General features: G+C 49.1%; 1 protein-coding gene across 3 annotated transcripts in view; it reads right to left on the bottom strand.

Annotated features, from left to right (window-relative positions):
* The window catches only part of FSTL4 (follistatin like 4), a 400,176-nt gene that overhangs the window by 184,051 nt on the left and 194,031 nt on the right, over window positions 1–22,094 (bottom strand). For all 3 annotated transcript variants that reach the window (XM_081827062.1, XM_081827061.1, XM_081827063.1), the window contains exon 4: window positions 3,203–3,451. In XM_081827062.1, the coding sequence (XP_081683188.1) occupies window positions 3,203–3,451 (249 nt within the window). The remainder of the gene's footprint in view (window positions 1–3,202; window positions 3,452–22,094) is intronic.

Genomic DNA, 22,094 nt, shown 5'->3' with positions numbered 1-22,094 from the left:
GGCTCAGTTGGTTAAGTGACTGCCTTCGGCTCAGGTCATGATCCTGGAGTCCCTGGATCGAGTCCTGCATCGGGCTCCCTGCTCGGCAGGGAGTCTGCTTCTCCCTCTGACCCTCCCCCCTCTCATGCTCTCTCTCTCAAATAAATAAATAAAATCTTTTAAAAAAAAAAAAAAGAGATTTGTTAGTGAGCCTAGTGTTAGTGTGTTTCATTTTTTGGTTAAAAATGGGAATTATTTCCTCTGATTTCATGAGCCTGGAAACTCTCCTTGGAAGCATCAAAGTGCCCCTAAAAACACCATGCAGGACGAGGAATCTTCAGAGCCGTCTAGAACTGTAGCCCTAACAGGCTTCCTTCTTCCGTAATTTCACGGTTTGTTTGGAAAACTGCCCAACTATGACACTTATCATCTGGGATAATACAAGCCTGGTGTAGTGAGTGATGGCCGAAAGCAAGCTTGTCTTCACAAACAGTGCAGGAGATACAGGGTGAACTCAAAACCGAGACAGAAAAACAATTTTAAAAGTGCCAACCAGTACACAAATAGGAACACCACGTCACGACGTAACTTTCCAAACACAGAGTCTATAAGAAGTTAAAGTTACACAGAATTCCACCCACTGTCTTGGTATTCTCTGGTGGTATTTGGTGCTGAGAACAAATGCAACTTTAATTTGGCCACAGGCAGAAAGAGATCCGACAATCCTGCCTCCCTCTGTCCCCCTTAATTTCGGCAGGAGACACCCTGCTTGGGATGGCAGGAGAGCTGGTATCAAAGCTGCAAAGATGAGCTGAAGCAATGCTTTTGAGTTCAGTTGTGCTTTCCTCACATGCTAATAATCCCTAAATGATGTTATATTTCATTCCGCATTCACGAGGAATTCCATTGCCATAGCAACCACAATGTGCTACCACAAGTTTTCTTGAAACTGGGGCTTAGAATATCCCCTCTCCTCCCTTGCAGAGCAAGAGGGCTGTGGTCCCCATGCAGAGCTCAGGACAACTCCCCCCACCCCCGCCAAGGGTCCAGGTCCCAGCCACAGAGGGGGCACTCTGAACTGTGGCCCCTAGAATCCACTACCACACCCCTCCTTCTCTCCACACCTGGCCCCAAGAGGACTGTGTCCTAATAGTGACTTCTGGGGGACAAATGAAACCCGAGAATGGAGTCAGAACTTTTCTTTGTAGAGTCTGGTAGGAAAAGAGAATGGAACACGGGTGAATTTAGAATTACTGTTTGCATGAAAAAAGAAGGTATTTTTCCATTTCCTGTATCAGTAATTCCCTGGAAATAGGGACAAAGGCAACCTGTCATCAGTGGAGCTGAAGAGGGCATTAAATACTGCTATCTTGGGGTGGGGTTGTAGGATAGTGTCCTTTACCGCCTCCTTCCTTCTAAGACCTCACTCCCCAGCCCGCTGTCACTGTTTCCTCCTGCTCCCCGTTGGAACCATGGCTCTGGTGCAGGTGGGGAGGTGTCCACCCAAAGCCCCCTCCCTAGGGAGGCCTGCCCTTCATCCCTGCCAAGACCCTGTGGTCAGTGAACAGGGCTTCACTGTTTGCCGGACACTCCAGGTGGGGATGCTGGACGATGGAGGCAGGCAGGCCTTCCTGCTGCTTGGGACTGGAGTTGATCTGAGCAGTGAAGACTCCTCCATGGCATCCAGACCCATGGAGCTAGGTTCTGCAGAAAGGGGAGCCCTGGTTCCCGGTAAGCTTCTCCAGGACAGCATGAGGACGTGACCCTCAGCACCTTCCTCCCTGACTCCACCTACGAGCAAGCCAGGTGGGCCCCACACCTGCTGGGCTGGGCCCTTGTTCCTGCCTCTGCCTTCCCCACATGACCTGAGTCTCTCTGTTCTAGGCCTGAGGCCACACTGGATTGAAAGATGACGACAGGGGTCATTAATACACAACACTTGTGATGTGTCTGGCACATGCTACATGGTTTCTGTGTAGCCTTTCATTTACTTTCCTCCACAGAGCAGGTGGTACTGCCAATAGCCCCCTTTCACAGCAGAGGAAAAGGCCCAGAGAAGTGGAGTGATGTGCCCAAGGTCACACAGCTGGGAAGTGGCAGAGCCAGGCTGTACTCTTAGGTCTCTCTGGGAGCTGGTGGAGACTGCTGTCCACAGCATGGGCATTCACAAAATCTGTACAAAGCCTCAATGAATCAGAAGGATTTGGTGGATGAATTCAACGAGCATGAAGCAGAACCAAGCCCTCATCTGCGTGCACCGGCGGCCCCCATCCTCCCCAGCTCTCCCGCATCCTCCCTCACCGAGGCGGCTTTCAGGGTGGTTGTTTTTCCCTTACATGAAATGAAAAATGCTGTTTGAATAACCGATGGTGAGGGAGGCTGGGCACACTCTGATGCAGAAATAAAAACCTTTAGAAAGATGCAATTTGGGGGATATTGGAAACCGGAGAACGGAACATCAGTCTATAAAACTCAACACGGCCAATGACGCTGGAGCAGTTGGTCAAGTGTTTTAGTGCTCACGGGGCCAGGGATCGGCAGGCATGAGGCTGGGCAGGGTTTTCAGACCAGGGACATTTTTTCCTGGACTCACTTTGGCCTCATTTCCATAATGTGCCTCATAATTTCTGAAGCACCTCAGCGTGAACGTCATAAGCACAGCCATGAAAGTGTCCAAGACTATTCCCATCACGGGAGCAGCCCAACCTACCAGAGCCTCGCTCTCTCTTGGACACATCCCCCCCGACTCCCACTGCCACAGCCCAGACACAAGGGTGGGAAAGTGGCCCTTCATGTGGCTGCAGGTGGCACAGGGAGCGCCTGTAGGGGGTCAACAGACCTGTGCTCGGCTGCTGAGAACGCCCTGATATCCTGGTCACACCACTGCAGGCTCGGGGCCTGTTAGGGAGAGACCGGACCCTGCCCCCTCCACTCCAGGTGCCCAGGCCCAGGTGATTCCGACGCTCCTTTCCCTCACTGTTGCAGGCACTTGGTGGTTTCCGTCCCTTCTCTTCCCCTCCCTGTCCTACCCCAAAGGTCTGCCTAGATTCTGCTCCCCAAGGCCCTCCCCCCCTGCAAAGGCAGGGGTTGCTATCTGGCTGAGGTTCCAGCCTTCCTTTATACATTCAACCTGCAGCCTCAGCACCTGGGCCATTTGTCAAAAGGGCATTAGAAGATCCATCCCCAAACCCAAAAGCATAGGGGCAAGGAAGCAACTTCCTACCTTTAAGGAAACAGTCCTTGCTGTGGACAATGACGATCTTCCTCTCCAGCAGGCAGGCGGCTCGGTGGAGCTCACAGTGATTCTCATAAAACCTCCCATCGGAGCCACACACAGGCATGTAGCTGGGCCTGCATGCCTCCAGGCACCGGCATTCGGGCTCCCCTGTCTCTCTGCTGAGCATGCACCTGCTCCCGCGGCTGCAGAACTTCTTCCCACAGGAGGCTGGCAGCCCATCGTGGCCAGAAAGTCCTGCCAAACACACAAAACAGAGGGTCAGCTGCAAGCATTTGGTGGTGGGGGTCAAGGGCTTCCTTTGTGGTTCCATTTGCCGATAAAGCCAAGGCCTTGGGATTGGTGTGCCCAAAAGAGTCTTTGCCCTACAACAGGAGGTGGCCATGGGTACCAAAAGCAGCACCCTGCTGTACAGGGTTCAGGTTTTATGGTTGGCTCACACCAAACATCTCAGGCACACCGCGCCCCCCCCCCCAATCCTGGGAGGGAAGAGTAACCAGAGGACCATGTGGAGGTAGCACAGTGCCAATGGACCGTGCCAAGTGAGAGGAGGATGGCTTGCCAAAAGGCAAGGCTTGAGCCATGGCTCCCATAACTGCACTGGAGGGACAGACCTGATGGGAGGAGGAGTTTTGTACAGGGGCGGGGTGGGAAAGGTAAGGATGCCAAGGTGTGATTCTAGGAGACATACAGCGCCAAGCTGAGGAAGTGTGGTCAGATATGTTAGGCAGTGGGGAGCAATGGCGGAGGCTAGGGAGTCAGTGTGGAGTAAGAAAGGAGAAAGCGGTACTCTTAAGTGTTCAGGATGGGGGCGGCCACGGCAGGGAGGCTTTTGAGCTTGACGTTGTTCTCTGGGGAGAATGTGGTTCTCCAGGGTACATGCCACCGGCGGTGGGACCAGTTGCCTTTCTCTACTGCCCAGCGCTTTCTAGCATGAAGCAGGAAGCTACAGCCGTGGGAGGAAGGCTGAGACCCTGGGAATAGCTGCTGCCACGATCCTGGGTGTCCCCTGCACCCAACACACGTGCACAATGGTGTGAGGCAGTGGTGCCCAGAGCTCACACTCCCACATGGGCAGGGTGGCCAGGAGAGCATCTTATTGCTGGAAGGGCCCGCTTACAGGAAAGGCCCAGGAAGCACCCCAAAACGACATTCCACTCCACCAGAGGAGTCCAGAAAACGCAGTATTAATGGCAGCAAACACAAGTTGAGAATGCGAAAGGGATATCAAAATACAAATAATTAAAACACGAATGCAGATTTTATGGCCACAGAAGTCTTTGCTTTTAAGTTTTAATTATATCTTCTTCACAATACTCAAGCGAGACAGAATGGCCCCGGTGGTCAACACTGAACCTCTGGCCCCAGCTCCGATCCCATGGGATTAAAATGTCTGGGGGGAAAAAACAACCTTCTTTTTCTTGTTTTTGGTTATGCCTGCTTTTCATCATTCTAGATTTGAAAGGAAAAAAATCAGTTATCGATAGATTAACTGCTTGATTCAATAATTCATTTAAATTCTTCCAGCCTTGGCAAGCTAAGAAATATTGACTTTTTCTTGAATCATAATAAACTAGAAGGTCAAACTATTTCTGAGGAGTGCCGAAGTACGGATCCTAATCCTTTAGGAAAGTGGATCCTTTATCCACTTGGCTGATGTTCTGTGTGTCACGGCAGAGGCTCGGCGGCATTCATCAGCTCCGGCACACATCTTCCTGTCAAGGTTGAAAGGTGGAGGGGAGCCGAGGGTTCCTGGCAGTGGGAGGCCCTGGGCTGGAGGCCCTCCACCCATGGTGTTGATGGCTACTTTGCCACAGAGCATGTTTGATTAGCATGACTCTCCTGAGTGGCTGCAAAATGGGTTACCCTAGAAAGCCCTGGCAGCTACTAGAAGAAACTAATACAGCTCTAAAAATATCGGCCTTTGTTTCTTTCCCAAGATGGCCAGAACACAAAGCATTGCCGTTGTATCACTGTTTTAATAAACTTCCCGTGTGACAGCAAGGGCGCCCACTCGTCACTGCAGTTTGAAGAGGCAGAGCCAAAGTTTCTGAGTCTCTGGCCTCTCAGTTTCTGCTTCTGGGTAATTGCCCTGGCTATGCTGCCTGCCCAGCCTGTGCTCACTTTCCAGCTGACTCAGCTCCAAGTACTCACCCCCTGGGGTCTAGCTCCTCTCTGAGGTGCTCATTGCCAGCGCAAGTCCGAGCCTGCTGCCTCCTCCTCTGATTTCCCTTCCCAAGAATGTCTGCCCCACTGTCTGGATGAGAGAGACCCTGCAGGTACGGGGCCTCTGGACTCACACAGCCCTGGACACTCATGCTCTGGGAAACACAGGAGTTTTAAAAGCTGACCTTCGCAACTCTGATTTGGTACCACTGCTCAAACTTCAGGTTAGAGGCGGAGATGGGGAGGGTAGTGGGGGCCCCATGCCCCCATGGGGGGACCTTTTGAGGGGTACCTCTCCCCTTGCCTCCTCTGTCAGAGGGCAGAAGGGAAGCTGGAAGGATGGAGGCACAAACGGGAGACAAAGGTCGATGGAGGTGGGCCTTGTGGGGTAAAGGAGACTAGAATCTGGAGTGGCAGAGTAGGAAGAGACTTCAGAGACCACCTAACTCAGCCTAGGCAGTTAAAGCCAAGCCTGCTCGCAATGGATGGCAGGGCAGAGGGTGGGGGCAGAACCCCTTCCATCTGACTCTTTCTCCTCTCAAGCACCAGCAGGCCCCGATCACAGTGAGTATTTCCAAAGACCAGCACTGGACACCAGGCCTCCAGTTCCCACGTATGAGTAGCTCACAGGCGTGACTGAGGCCTCCCCCATAGGCTGTGCTCTGAGGAGTCAGTGTTAAGAAAACACTCGGGCCAACCTGTGCTCACAGATGTTGTCAAGAACACTCAGGTTCTCTCTGACATGGAAATGGGCTGTTGGCAAATATTTGATTCCTAATTATTTGCAATTAAGACAAAAGTACCTGAGCAGCCATGCATCTGCTTTTCCCAGCCTGTGCCCAGCAGGCCCGGGGACAAGCTGAGAACGTCCTACACAGGGGTGGGCCTGGAATCCCATCCTTGGCCACAGAGACGTGGACCAAGCGGCAGGTTCCTCGCTAAACAAGCCCCTCGTCACTACTTCCTCCTTGTTACTAAAACAGAATGAATTCCCCAGTCCTAGCAGGATGATGATAAAACAGTAATGGGAAAGGTAACCAAGTGAGACCACCAGCAACTGTCTACAGTATTGATGAGGACGACCATGATGCATGAAAAAGATATAATGTGCTTAATTTATAGTCATAAAGAAAGTCGTTTACCCAGGTTAGAAACTGATCATCTTACCAAATAAGCGGCTTTTCAACCCTAATTAAATTTACTGAACACAGTCAGAAATGGGAATTGTTACATGAGAGTTATGGTGCCAGAGAAACAAGTCCATTTGTACCAGTTAGTGCTAGAGATCCTCTCCGTGACTCAGATCAGGATTCTCGATTTGAACTCACAGACCTGGGCTGCCATCGCCTCCCAGCGAAGGGGAAGTGGCCCAGCTTAGCGACAGTGGGAGCTGAGCCCACAGGACTCCGTCGAGGGATCAGACAGAAGAGGCAGGTCCTTCTTTGTTCCCCCATTGCAGGGGGCCCACTTTCTCACCACTGACCATACCACGTGGCAGTTTCCAAACTCCGACTCAGTCTCTATAACTGGTGCCCTGGTGCAAAGTACATCAGTGAGCGCTTCCCTCGGGGGGATGGTGCCAAGTGGCACATGAGGGGAAGCATGCTAGTTTTCTACGGAGGGATGCTAACTGCTGCAGGCAGCACTCCCGACTGAGACCTTGTCCCTGGCTTGACCACTGAGGAGAGCCCCCTTCTCATGCTGCCATCTCAGGAGGTCCCTACTCCTTGTCCAGCATAGGACTAGGGCTGAAATCCTTATGACCTCATCCCACCCCACCATGAAACCACACTGAGGTGACGGCTTGGCTCTGAGGCGACCGCCCACTCTGCGGGGCCCAGAGCAGGCCAAGAAGAGTAGGCCGTGGCCAGAGAAAGCATGGACAGCACCAAACCCCAGGCGCCCTGCGCTGACAGCCTGCCGGGAACCTGCCGTGAGCCCCAGGCCAGCACAGCGGCGGTCTCCAGCCTTGGTGGCCAGAAGGTCTCTGTACAGGAACTGAGTGCCCACCTGTCAGCAGATACTGCCCTTTACAGATGGATTCAATGCTTTATTTTCTGAGCAAAAATACCTACCCACCAGGGACCTACAGCACATATCCTGGGTCATGGTCAGGTTTTTTTAAGGACCTAGAGCTGAGGACTTGCCTTTGGGAGCCTGCTGTGCATACAGAGGTGTTGGATAGGTGGATGTGCCGTCCAGGAGCTGCAGTTCCTGGTCCCAGGACTCCCCACCCCGAACCTTCCAAGAAAACGTATCCTCTCAGACACGCCCAAGGTGGACGGGAGACAGTGTCTGGTGAACTTTGATTCGCTCATGACAGAGACCATGCAAGTGCCTTGTATGTAGCTGCAGAACTTGAGTTTGTGCAAGAGCCCGCAGAGACCCAGCTCCCCAGCCCGTGCCGCACACAGGCAGTAACAGTGGGGTGCTTCACCTACACAGCCATGGAATAGTCCAGGAGCACCTCCTCTGTGCCGGACCCATTCCAGGTGCTGGGGACACAAGGCCCACCAGGATACTGTCCTCAGGGCAGGATGCTAAAGTGTAGGGAGACACACAGGAGCGTGAACACAAACAACAAACAAATGTGGGTTGTAGTCAATCCTGGGAAGGAAACAGACCGGTTGCCGCGGTGGGCCAACTCTCTTGGGAGTCAGAGAAGCCTTGTTGAGGAGGTGAGATCTGACCTGAGGCCTGATGGAGAGGGGGCAGAGCCTTGGGCCGGGGCCGGGGAGCAGCCTGGGGGCTCACAGGAAGAAGCCCGGCTCACAAAGCCCTGCTCCCAGACAAACCTTGCCAGGCAGATGCAGGCTGCCGGCAGCCATGACTGCAGACGCCAAATTGCCGCTTTGCCCCACTGTACCCTTGGGAAAGTGGGGTGCCTCTGGTTCTCTGGAGGTGTTTGTCAGCCCCTGAGTACTGAGCGTTGAAAGGAGGTCTAATCGCCCTGATGTTCAGCACCCTGGCTCCCTTCCTGGCTGAAAGGGGCTCCTCCTCAAGCACTCCCACAGGCCAGAAGGTTCTTGGCACCTTCCAGGCTGCTGGTGGGGAAGGTAGCAGCCCTCCTGGGCTCTCACCACGAGTCACCTTGGTGGGAACCGACACAGCCTCTGGGTGCCCTGGGGGCTGGGGCTGCGCGCTAACTTCAGCTCTGCCCTGGAAAGTCTCATTCAGGGAGGGATGGGAAGAGAATCTGTAGCTACCCCTAGGGAGATGCGCATTCCAGCACCCAGCCACAGAGGGCAGTGTGTAGAGTAACCACGATTTACTCAATGCGTGCCGTGCCTCACACTCAGAACACGTGAGCTCGTCTCACTCTCCTTTAATCCTTACAACAGCCCTATGAAGCAGATGCACACACAGGCCTCACCTTGAATGTCTGTGGCATACATACGTGCCCATTCTACAGGTTAGGAAATACGAGTCAAGAGGTGATTTGCCTGTGCTCAGATAACAAGTAGGTGGGAGGCAGCACAGCCTAGATTTCAACCAATCTCACCCAAATCCTTTAGACATGGGACAATCTCAACCAGGGATATGCTCCTGCCTCAAGGAACTCATGCCGGGAGGGTCCACACAACCACAGTGTGAGCTTCTCCAACATCAGGATACCTCCAAACATCAGCACGCCTGGCCTACAGGATCTCTGCTGCACACACACCAAAAGCATGCAGCTCGGAGGCCCAGTTAGCACGTTCTCTATGGGCTGGAGGTCCACAGTGCTATGTGAGGAAGCCCTACTGGGGTCTCAGAGCATCACAGACCCAAACCCACTTCTTACCATGCATGGACCCCTGGCCAGAGGCCCCCTCCCTCTAATGGGATGCCCCTCAGCTTTAGCACCTTCCTGCCCTCCTTCTCTGGCTTTTTTTCCCCAGAAATGGTCCAGGTGACTGCGGGGCAGATGTGATTTCCTTCAGTGACCCCACAGCGGACCCTACGCTGAGGCAATTGTGTGCTTCGTAAAAGCAGAATTTTGACGAACTCTGAAAGACATGCCCAAATTTTCTAGGTCTGAATGCTTAACAGAAATATCTGGTTACCCATTGCTGGAGGCTAATGTAACTTGTCGTGTGTATTGCTGAGAGATTATAACCGAGGTCCAACAAACTGGCTTCAAACATAAACCATTTGGAAAGAGCCTAAATGTCCATTGACAGATGAATGGATAAAGAAGATGTGGTGTGTATATATATCCACACACACACACACACACACACACACACACACACAGTGGACTATGAGCCATCAGAAAGAATGAACTCCATTTGCAACAATGTGGACGGAACTAGAGGGTATTATGCTAAGCAAAATAAGAAAGGCAAATATCATTGTCTGGAATTTAAGAAACAAAACGGAAGAACACAGGGGAAGGGAGGGAAAAATAAAACAAGATGAAATCAGAGAGGGAGCCAAACCATAAGGGACTCTTAACCCTAGGAAACAAACTGAGGGTTGCTGGAGGGGAGGGAGGTAGGAGGATGGGATAACTGGGTGACGGGCATTAAGGAGGGCACGTGATGGAAGGAGCACTGGGTGTTATATGCAACTACTGAATCATTAAATTCTGCCCCTGAAACTAATAATAAAATATATGTTAATTAAATTGAATTTAAATAAAAAATTTAATTAAAAAAAAAGAACCATTACATCAAAGTCAGAAATGCCTGGAACAAGGGCTAGCACAACAAGCTGGCTCTTTCTGGCCAAGGAGTCAGGATGTAACAGACCGCTCGTTGTCACATATGCCCTGATGTCCCTGGAAGGGCTTTTGGAGGTGCCCATCTCCAGCCACAGATGAACCCAATGCCAAAGCGTACTTTCCAAAAACTTAAAAGCGTGCCTCTCATGAGAATATAAAGTGAGCATGAGGTGAAGATTTATTTAACTCATTAACAAGGGGACCCACGGGAGTGAGAAGCTGGTTCAGGGGTACATGGGCGTCGGAGACAGAAGGTGGACTGCGCGGGCAGGGCGAGGCACACAGCTGGCGAGTGACATACAGGGCAAGAAGACACAACCTTGCCGGCTATTTTTTTTCCACCAGGCGGAAACGGTTTGCATCTTTACTGGGAACAAATCTATGAGTTAGCGGGTAACTGCATAGTACGGGCCTTCAGTTAGCGGTGCATGGTGCGATACACAGAGAGGCAGCCTCTGGCCCAGAGCATAAACGACCCTGGGCGAGCCTGTTAAACACTGTGCCAATATGACCTTGGAGGACATGTCACCTGCCCTTTGCCTTATTCCCAAGTTTTGGGTATCTTCCCCAATACCACTGAGTGCCTACAGTGACAGATGTCATTTGAAAAGGCTGCCACTTGTTTCACTTTTTCCCCCTACCCTGGACACCTCCTGTCCTTGGAGCTTCCAACCTCGCAGAGGGACCCCAGAAGGGAGGACACAAAGCTTTGCTCACGTGGGAAGGAAACTGTCACATGGCAAAGGGCCCCTGGTGGAGCAGAGCACGAGCGAGCTGGGGTAGGCCTGCGTCACCAGACGCAGGTCAGCACTGATCCGGCCCTGTGCTCCGACCCTACCAAGTCGGAGGCCCGCCAAGTCTCCTACTCCCTTTTCCTTCTCATGTAAAAATGAAGATAACAACAGTTGGCTGCTTACAGGATCGTTTTGAGGACTAAATGACATAATTCACAGAGGTTGGCACATAGTAAGCGCTCAATTCAGACCCTCAGTTAGTGACAGGTTCAAGAGGACTGGAAGCTATGAAGCCATGTGCTTTTACTGACGCAAGTGGGGACACGAGTGTGGGCTGGTGACCATCTTCAGGAGACCTGCCTTCACAAAAAGGTGAGCCTATTTACACTGAATCTATAAACTGTACCAACTGGTTTCAAAAGGCAGGCTTGAAATAGCAAGCTTCAAAATGTCTCAATGGCGTGCTTCCCTTTGCGATTCTCCTTGAGCTGGGGATTGGATTGACCCGTGTAAACTCTGCCCAGCCTCTGAGGTGAGGGAGCCTGAAACCACACATTCTCAGGGCCCAGGACTGAACTGCAGCTCAAACTCCGCAGGCTGCACTCAACAGCTCAGGGCCTCCGACCCGCCAGGCGAGCCTGGAGCTCAGGTTCAAAGGCAGTCCGCAGCCTGGGCCCTGGTGCCTGCAGAGGCGTCAGACCCACTTACCACGGGCAGGTCCTGGCGTCTCTTCCTTCTGGGAGCCCTTTGTGCTATCCTGCCGCCTCACTCTCTGCTTTGTGTGACAACAGTGAACTGGCCTGACTCACCATTGCTAGAGCTTTCTCCCTGAGGCTTCCCATAGGCATAGTCCATTTAAGACGGGCTCCCAGGCTGCTGGCCAGCACTCAGCACTTCTCTCAGTATAAGAATAGCAGGTCAGACAGAATAGCAGGTCCTGAGGCAGGACTCAGAGCTGCCGGAATTCAGGGTCACTGAGAGCTTCGGGGCGGGGGATGGGGGTGTCTCTCTGGTTTTGGGGCAATGGCCAGGTTCTACTTCTTATGTTCAGAGTGGGGCATTGGGCTTGACATGGAGCGGCTGCAGGAAATGCCAGGGGGAAAAAGACTGGATCTGATTAAGAGACTGCAGACACCCAAAATTGCTGGCTAGAGATGTGAGTTACCAGAAATCAGAGGTTTTAAGGAAGGCGACACAGTGACATGGTGAGTAGCGGGCAGAGCGGACAGTGCGGAAAGCTCGGTGTGAGAGTCTGAGACCTGGGTTCCAACACAGCAAGTCTCCTTCCTGTGTGAGCCTCCCCAGTTTCCTGAACAGGAGCACGAGGGGCTTCTGCAGAGATCCGACGAGATGTGAAAAACAGCCTCGCACCTGTGAACTTAGGGGTATAAAAGCCCATGTCCCAACTTGCATGTCTCTGGCTATAATAAAACTACAAGAATCTCTTCTTTTTTCTCTTTGCCTCTGTTTGCCTTATCAAGCTATCTCAGCTGGCTGGGGAAGGGCTATTTCCGAGACCTTCTAAAAAAGAAAAGCTGCATGAAAATGTGAAATACAATGGGATTTTTGCCCTTGGGAGAGTTTCTTTTGCAAAATGGTTTTGTTTTAGAGCACTTCCTCCAAATATATTCCTGTCCCCAAGTTCCCGTTCTTTGCCTAAAGCCTCTTCAGCTTGCATCTGTCTTATTCTCTGTCACCAGACCCCTTATTCTTCCTCGTGGTACCAAGCCCTCCTGTCACTTTCTCTGGCTCCTCGGGGCTCCCTGCATCTTCGAGCTGAGGGGGCCAGATGTTGCCGCTCTTGATGGGTCTCTCTACTCTCTCGCTGATACCTCATTATGCGGATTCTTTCCTGCTTCTCCACCAACTAATGATTCAAGGCCATGACACCATGAGCTGCTTCCAATTATTTCAAGGATTATTGTGGAGACACTCAGCATGAAGCACCGTGGTGCTCCCCAACATTTATACTCCAGACTTACGAGCACGGAGGGGATGCTACATTCTTCTAGGGCCCTTTACCTGCTGTACAAGAGCTGCCCCTGGGTCAACCCTTGGCCTTGTAGATCACTTATCACAGATATGTATCACAACCAGAGAGAATAACATGCTCATCTCCTTGATTATTCTGCTACTTATTTTTTAAAAATGGAGCTCGATTAAAAGATCTAATATTAGCACAGAAAAATTTAATATTTTCTGATGGGAAGGGTGTCAATTTCTCTTCTCAAAGATCTGTCCTTTTCTCTCAATGGGATTAGCAGCCATAATATCAAAACAAAGCTTAGTAACTGGATCAAAAATATAGTATCTTTTCTTCTCTTGTCAGCTCCCACCGTCTGGCTTGTCTGAGCCGAGCAGCTGCTGAGGCCTCTGACAGGTAGGCACAGAGGCTCATGGGAGGCTGGCTTTCCTGGCTGAATGAGTGGACTGTCTGCTCTATCTCTGAGACTGGGAGAGCACATGTTGACCAGAGAGTAGGAGGCTTCCTCCAGCTCTCCACAGGAGCCCTACAACCTGTCTACTCCCCCATGGAGACCCCCAGGGTTGGCCAACCCCATCTCAGCCACTGTTTATGGGACCACTACTGCCTGAAGGTCCTTCAGTGTGTGACCTTGAGGCCCAGTGAGTAGGTGGAGGGAAATAGCCATTTACAGGAGGGGGCTCAGCCTCCAGAGAGAAGAAGAATGACCAGGACCAGAACAGCCAGAGGAAGGGGATGACAATTCAGGACAGACAACACAGTACTGGAACTCTGGGAGAACTGAGCACAGCGCAAAGAGGGGGTTTCAAGAGAACTATGATTTTTGAGCCAAAAAGAAAATCAGAGGAATTTAAGGACAGAATGGTCACTGTCGAGACTCAAATTACTGGCCTCCATGACCAAGTACAGGACATATCTCAAAGCCCAGAGCAAAAATGTAAATAAAAGGAGGCGCCTGGGTAGCTCAGTCAGTTAAGTGTCCGACTCTGGATTTCGGCTGAGGTCATGATCTCAGGGCTGTGAGATGGAGCCACGTGTCAGGCTCTGTGCAGGGTATGGGGCCTGCTTGAGGTTCTCTCTCTAAAAAAAAAAAAAAGAAAAGAAATAAAAAGTCCTAAGCTATGGTAGTCATTCCAAATAAAAACTCTAAGGAAAAAGAAATGGAGGAAAACTTAAACATGGCATCTTAAATGGCCAACCGCTGTTTCAGTTAAAATCAGGAGCCAGGCAGGGACACCTGTCATCACCATTTTTATTCAAAAAGGAAGTATAATAAGACAAGAGAATGAAATAATCAGTAAAAATTTGGAAAAGGCAACTGACAACTATATCTTTTTGCTGACTGTGTATCCGTATACTTAAAAAACAAAGAGACTCCAGGGACAATATTAAAATTGCAAGAGAATTATGATGAGGTGGTTGAACAGATGAAAAATATGCCAAAATTAATCATTCTTCTCTTCATTAGCAATAAATAATTAGAAATGGTAAAGGGAAAAAGAGTCCACTCATAATAATGGTAAAACCCAGAAAATATTTATGAATAAATTTAATAAGAAAGCCATAGGACCGACACAAAATGACCATAAAATCTTACTGAAGGTCATAAAATAAGATTTGAACAAATGCAAAGGCATTTCTTACTCTTGGGTGGAAAGACATTACCATAAATTTACAAATTTAATGCAATCCTTTTGGAATTGGATGAAATAATCTTAAGGCGTTCTTTTGGAAGAGTAAGTGCCCCCAGATAACCAAGGAAAATAATAAAAAGAAGAGGGAAGGGATTTGTGCCTTAATCTCTACTATGGGCACACCCAACCACAAAGCTGCCACTGCTGTGATCACAACAGTGATACTGGCCGAGGAGAGACACATCACGGACAGCAGACGGGGCAATAAAATAGGAGACGGGACCAGACAGACATCCCAGGGGATATACGTGAAAATCCAGTGTCTGACCAGAGTGACCACTGCACCGGGGAAAGGGCAGGCATCTGACAAATGATGCTGGGGTGGCCAGCTCTCCACCTGGAGAAAAGGCACACTGGAACCCTGTCTCACACCACATAAAGGTCAAATTAAAAAAAAAAAATTCAAATAACTGTAAATGGTTAAATTATTCTTATTAAATAATGACTGTGAAAGGATGTTCAGACACTTTGTGGACAGCGTAAGGACTGCCATACGGGGAGCGATTATGTATGCATCAACCCATTTCGAGAAAAAGAACGGTGTTCTCAGTTTCGAATTTCCCCACATCGCCCTCATTTCTACTCAGAGGTAAACATCATCCTCAATTTCGTGTTTATTCTTGCTTCGCTTTTGCTCTGCCGTTCGACCTCACTCTTTGTATTTCTATGCGATATACTGCTTGTTCTACATGTTTCTGAATTTTATTTTATATAAGTGAATCAATCATACTGTATTTATTTATCTGAGACTTCATTCCTCTGCTCTGACACTGTGTGGCTTTGTGCACCTCATATGCTTGCAATTCATTCATTTTCTCTTACAGTGTCCACTGTATGCACATCTCATTACTCGAGATACTCTAATTAGGTTGTTTATTGCCTTTTTCTACGTTCCTCTTTCTTTTGTTTCCTTATTTCACCTTTCATTTTTTTTCTTCTACTCAAATAAAAATTAAATACCCTCCATATAAAGAACCTTAGAACATATAAACTCCAAACACTCCTTTCATGAGCTAAATACAAGACAAGAGCACCTTAATTCATTATTTTTCTTAATTCCTTTTTATGCCTCACATTTTCTTTGTTATGTGTGTCTAAAATATCCACGGTATCCTCATTTTAAAAGAATAATTCATGCTGTGTAATTAATTCTACGTTTAGCAATTTTTCCTCTCAATTCAATAAACATTTTATTTCCCTGCTTTTGGGCTTCTGTTGTTCTTGAGATGTCAGCTGACAACCTTTTTATTCCCATGTAGGTAATTTTAGGATTCTTTGGTTTTCTGCAGCTTCTCTGTGATGTAAGCATGCACGTTAGTCTGCATTTATTCTGCTTGTCATTCCTTGGGTTTCCTGGAAGTGAGGATTCCTGTGTTTCAGCAGTTTGTGAAAACTCACAGACATCTTCCTTTAAATATTATCTCTGCTCCATTGCTTCTCTCCTTTTTCTTCTCTTCAGGGATTCTGATGAGAACTGTGTTGCAAGTTCTCTCTCCTTCTGTCTCAACCTCTCCTATCTTGTTCACATTTCCCATGTGTTGTTTTCCGGTGCTGCACTGTGTGTAATTTTTCTAAATTCATCTTCCAGCTCCCGAATTTCCTCTTTAGCTTTTTCTAATCTACTCTTACCCTCTCCCATGGAGTCCTTAACTTTGAAATTTTTATTTCCAGAGGTTTTATTTCATCTTGCACAGGAGTGATTGGTTATTTGTACATAGCCTCTTCATTTTTAATCCCATTTTCAATCTCTCATTTCTAAATGCAATTCACCACTAAAGGGAAGCAAGGCTCTTTTGTTTGTGCCAGGAAATGGGCAGGCAAAGTCTAAGAAGAGCCCCAAATGTCTTTTTGTGCCAGAAAGTAGGAAAGCACTTAAAAAATCATGAGGCATATCAAAAGACAGAGAAGCCAGTTCGAAGAAGCTCTCACTGGCAAAATCTATTACATTCTGAGCCTGAAAATAAATAATGATAGTAACAGACTATCCTATCGAATAAAAAGAAATTCACACTGATTTTTAAGAAGTAAGCAAATGGGGAAAAGAGAAAATTCTTTCTTATAGAATTTCAATTAATAAATGCAGGAGAAATGATACAACAAGAAAGTTTTCATTCAGGACAAAAAAAATCAATAAATGCTAAAACTAGTGGGTGAAGGGGGAGTAACAGGATATTTACAGTTTAAAATATCTCATTACAAAACATTTATTATTTTCAAAGGAAAAACAGAGCAACTCTACAGTGGAGAAAGCTGGGAGATATTACCTCATTTGAGTGATCCAAGTTAACATTAGCAGTGATGGGACAAGTTGCCATCGATTCCTACTTGATGGGGTACAGGGGAAGAACTCAGCAGATCCTCAGTTATATTGTTGCCTCAAATTTCTTTTTTTTTAAAGATTTTATTTATTTATTTGACGGAGAAAGACACAGTGAGAGAGGGAACACAAGCAGGGGGAGTGGGAGAGGGAGAAGCAGACTCCCTGCCGAGCAGGGAGCCCGATGCGGGACTCGATCCAGGGACTCCAGGATCGTGACCTGAGCCGAAGGCAGTCGCTTAACCAACTGAGCCACCCAGGCGCCCTGAAATTTGCCTCAAATTTCTAACTTTGATGTACTCCCGAGAAAACATCAGACAAAATCAAATTGAGGGACATTATTAAAATGACTGGTCTATAATCTTTAAAAACGTTAAAGATATGAAGAGCAAGGAAGGCCTGAAGAACTGTTCTGAATTGAAGCAAGCAGGCTGATAGAAAACAGCCAAGTGTCATGAGCAATCTGGTTTGAATCCCCTTACTGAAAAAAAAAACAAAACAAAACATGATTAGGATAGTTGGCAAAATGCGAATGGGCTCTTTGGGTGAAGGATATATGAGAATTCTTTGTACTATCTCTGCAATTTTCTAGTAATATGGGAAATATTGGGGAAAAAAGTAGGGCATCTAAAATTTCATACACAGAATTCAACTTCTGTCTAGGATAGAGAAGTTTGCAGAAGATTGTTGTTCCCATTATAACAACCAGGAAACACCAGATGAACTAAAATTCGTACCTTTATTGAAGCCATGAGACAGTAAAGAAGGAATATATGCTGAAGTGAACTAAATTCAAGAAGAACGTGCCTTTAATAAAAATGAAATACACAATATCTGAAATAAAAGATTTACCAAACAGACTTTATTAAGGATAAGCTGCCTGGACACAGCAGGAAATGGGATGAATAAATTAAGACAAGGCAGTAATAGAAAAAGCCTAGACTGCAGCACAGAGACAAAAATATTGAACAGATCTTTAGAGGGACAGGACTCACATACATGTAACTGGAGTTTTACAAGGAGAGGAGAGAAAGAATAAGGCAGAAGGAATATTTGAAAAGATACTGGTTAAAAATCTACAAAACCTAAAGACATCAATCTAATATCCAAGAAGGTCAGTGAACCCCAAATAAAATAAACACAAAGGAAACCACAAAGGCAAATCATCATCAAACTACTAAAAACCAAAAGTAACAAGAAAACGTAACAAGTAGCCAGAAAAAGATATATCACCTTCAAGAAAACAATAGTAACAGTGATGTTTCATTTCTCATGAGAGATGATGGAAGTCAAAAGACAATGAACAAAGCTTCCAGTTCAAGAAGAAAGAAGAAACAATACCAAAAAGAAGTAGAAGGGAGAAAAATAAAGGTAAGAAAAAAAATCACCGCAACAGAAAACATTTCCACCAGTACTCTATGAGTATTCTGGTTCCCCCACAACCTTGTCAACACTTGCTATGATCAGTCTTAAGATTTAGCCGTTTGAAGAGATGTGTAATCGTATATTGTTGTGTTTTTAACCTACATTTCCCAATGACTAATGATGTTCATCATCTTTTATTCTATTTATTTGCCATCCATAAGTATTTATTTACCCAAGAGGAATGAAAGCCTATGTATGCAAAGGGACATAAATATAAACATTCATAGAAGCTTTATTCTTAATAGTTCCCAAATGGACACAACTTCATGTGCATCACCAGGAATGACTATGCACACTGTGATAAACTCAGCCAGTGCAAATACCACTCAGCAATAAAAAAGACCTGATTCACTAATGATGTGGACAAAACTCTGATACATTATGGTGAGTGGAAGAAGCCAGAACCCAAAGATCCCTTTTGTAGAGCTCTCCTTACACGAAGTTCAGGAATACCTGAACTAATCTATCCACAGTGGTCAGAACTGGAACAGTGATGGCCTCTGGGTGTGGAAGGGTTGGCTGGAAAGGGACCTGAGATCACTTTCTAGAATGACAGAAACGTTTCATGTCTTCATCTGAGTGATGGTGTATACATGTGTCAAAAATCATTCACAATGATCTAGGCATTCCTTTGTATATAAATTATACTTCAATTAAAAAAAATCCATATTCAGATTGTATTTTTCCCCCAGGACAACACTTGAAATTAAATGATCATAAATGGCAATCTAAGAAATCTGTATATTTCATCCAATTCTCACCCAGGAATCCAGGGCTTCCCCCCCATACAGGTTGGAGAGCGGGGGCTCTGGCCCGCTCCAGGAGGATGGCAGGGCCCCTCAGACAGGGCTCCTGGGCAAGGTCCTTGGTAGAACTGTGTGACTGCAAGTGACAGTGTGGCCACAGCCACAGGGGCAGGCAGTCGGCAGGAGCCTGGCAGGGACCCAGAGCTGCTCACACCACAGAGGTGCTTCCAAAGCTGGAGAGGATCACAGGGCAGCCCAGGCTGGCCCTTGGGCCCAGCCCTGCAGCCAGGGCTGGCTTCACGGGTGTGTGGCTGGTGCAATGACCCAGGTCTCAGTACTCAGCCCCGGGTGCTTGGTGTTAAACGCTCGGAGGTTATGGTCTTAAAATACTTGTCAATCACCTCTAAATTTGTGTTTCGTAAGCAAAGTCCAGTGGGACAGTGGAGGATACGCGCGGGAGCTGGGGCCCCAGCATGCACGTGTTCCTCACTCCCACTGCCTCCTGGCCCCAGGATGGCTCCCTGTTGCCAGCTCCTCAGCCCTGGTGCCCCGGGTGGCCTTCCTCTAGGTAACCTCTGTTGGTGCCATCCACCCGAGGTGCTGAAGGGCTCAGGTTGGAGGAGGGGGTCTGTGTTTTGTGTGTGCCCTCCACCCCTGGCGGGGGCCTGGGTGAACATGTGGGCAGGGTATCGTTTGGACGCCCCCCACCGGGCAGGGCCATGATGGCAGCTATCCCTGCCCCACGCTGTGACAGACCACAGTACCAACAGTGGGGGCCTCTCGCCCACCTTCAAGTAAGGCTCTGAACTGCCCCTGGTGCAGGGGTGCACGCCCTGGCAGGAGGCCCGTCTGCGGTGGGGTGGGTCAGGGGGCCCATGGGGTGGTGAGGCCGGGGTGCCATGGTTTTGTTTTGCAGCGGGCCCTACAAATTCTACAGTCAGTGCTGGACGCCCCTGCCTGTTCTCTGGGCGGTTCCTCCTACAGGACCCAGGCCTACGGTGCAGGTCGAGTGCCTCATCTCCCTGTGTGGTGAGAGCTCTTCATCTGCTCCCCTGGTGTACAGTGTCGGAGATGGCCATGACCCCGACTCTCGGGGCCTTTCAGCAGGGACTTACATGGAGTGAGGGAACAAACCGGAGAGGCTCTGAGGACGGACCAAGTGCCAAGTCCCTGAGATGGGGATGAAATTGGCATTTTCAGGGAAGAACAGGAAGCGGGGCTGAAGAAGAGGCCAGGGAGCAGGTGGGACAGAGCTCGCAGGGCATGTGGGGAGCTCAGACTGCGCCCCGGTGCATGGACGAGCCGCTGGAGGATTCTGAGCAGGACGGTGATAGGGTGTGATTTCTGTTTTTAGGATGGATGGTGGCTGCTGGGTGGACGGTTGACCGGGATGGTGGCACAAGGAGGAGGAGGGGGACCAGCACAGGAGGCAACTGGGCTTGTCTAAGCAAGAGGTGCCAGTGACCTGGGCAAGTGGTCTACACGCCATTTCAGGCAGGGCTGCTGATACAAGGATGGTGCTGGGAGTGAAAGACAGGGTTCAGGAACGGCAGCGTGGGCTTTTGCCGGAATAACCAGGTGAATGCCACTGACTAGTCCCCAAGATGGGCAAACAGGGAATGATGACGTCCGGGTGCAAGTGAAGAATGTGTTCCAAGTACACCAGGATGGAGATGTGTACGAAGTGTCCCAGGGGAGAACATCGAGGGGCTGTCCGTTGGCTTTGTGAGCCTGCAGCTCGGGAAAGGGGTATGGACCGGAGGCAGGGTTTCGAGGGTCTAAAATTATGGGACTGGATGATGTCACCCAAGGCCTGAGGGAGATCAAGAAGAAAAGAGTGTTAGCCCAAAAAAGTGATTCTCAGACAATTCTCAAGTGTGGAAACCTGTGAAATTTAACAGTTCCACTTCCGCATTAGAAAATCTGTGTTCCGGGCGCCTGGGTGGCTCAGTCGGTTAAGCGACTGCCTTCGGCTCAGGTCATGATCCTGGAGTCCTGGGATCGAGTCCCGCATTGGGCTCCCTGCTCGGCAGGGAGTCTGCTTCTCCCTCTGACCCTCCTCCCTCTCATGCTCTCTGTCTCTCATTCTCTCTGTCTCAAATAAATAAATAAAATCTTTAAAAAAAAAAAAAAAAGAAAAAAGAAAATCTGTGTTCCATTTGAAAATGATGTATTTAATTAGGTCATTCAGCCTAACTTTAAAAGAAACTCTTGCCAAACATTATATTTTTCCTTCATGTGCCTCAAGTTGTTACGGCTCAGCAAGAGCCCCCGAGCTCCTGGGGCCAGGGGTTATTGTTCTAATGAACGAGGTCCAGCTCTGAGAGCCCGCGGCTGGAGACACGGCGAACAGATGGGAGTGCACTGGCTCCCCCCAGCCTCACTCCGGGTGTGGAGTTTCCTTTGTACGGTTGCTGCTCAGCGGGGAATGGAGAAGAAAGAAAAGGTTCCCCGGTATTGGGCTCACAACAGGTCGGGGCTGGCACACTGACTTTGTTCTGGACTGAATAAATTCATGGCCAGCGTGTTTCCAGGCCAGTGTGACTGCTCAGCACTGCTCACCTTGATGGAGGCAGCCGCCCACACCTGTACCCATTTACCTCAGCAGAAACCCGGGTCCTAAAGCCACGCAGGCGCTACCTCTGGCTGTCCTGCTTGCATTGAGCTGGAGCATGATCTTCCTTCCTGGGGCGGGCAGCCCCCTGCTCTGCTACCTCAGTTAACTGCACACTTGCGCCAAGGTACTGCACACCGTGCTTCCTGCAGAGGAGAGGCTCCCGCATCTGTCCCGGAACCTCGGAGGCAGGGGTGCTGTCCGATTCTGCTATGACACGAGGAAGGGAGCCCCGGGCACATGCAAACAGGGGTTTCCAAATGGTTGTTTGCTGGAAAGGCTGGTGATGGTGGGGAGAGGGGCGGGTGAAGGGAGAGACTGAATGGGGAGGGGAACCGGGAGATGGGGGGGACTGGGAGCAGTGACAGCGGTGATGGTGGAGGTGCAAAGGAGGTGGCCCATGGGGGTAAGGGAGGGGATGGTGGTGGAGGCGGAACAGCGGTGAGAGACACAGCCCACTTCCCTCCCCTCTAAGAGTGAGGCTGCCCTGATGAG

Source organism: Leptonychotes weddellii, chromosome 7, assembly GCF_054177405.1.
Source record: "Leptonychotes weddellii isolate Sample4059 chromosome 7, ASM5417740v2, whole genome shotgun sequence".
Classification (NCBI taxonomy): Eukaryota; Metazoa; Chordata; class Mammalia; order Carnivora; family Phocidae; genus Leptonychotes; species Leptonychotes weddellii.
The sequence above is the reverse complement of the archived record's forward strand: the minus strand, read 5'-3'. Positions and strand labels throughout refer to the sequence as shown.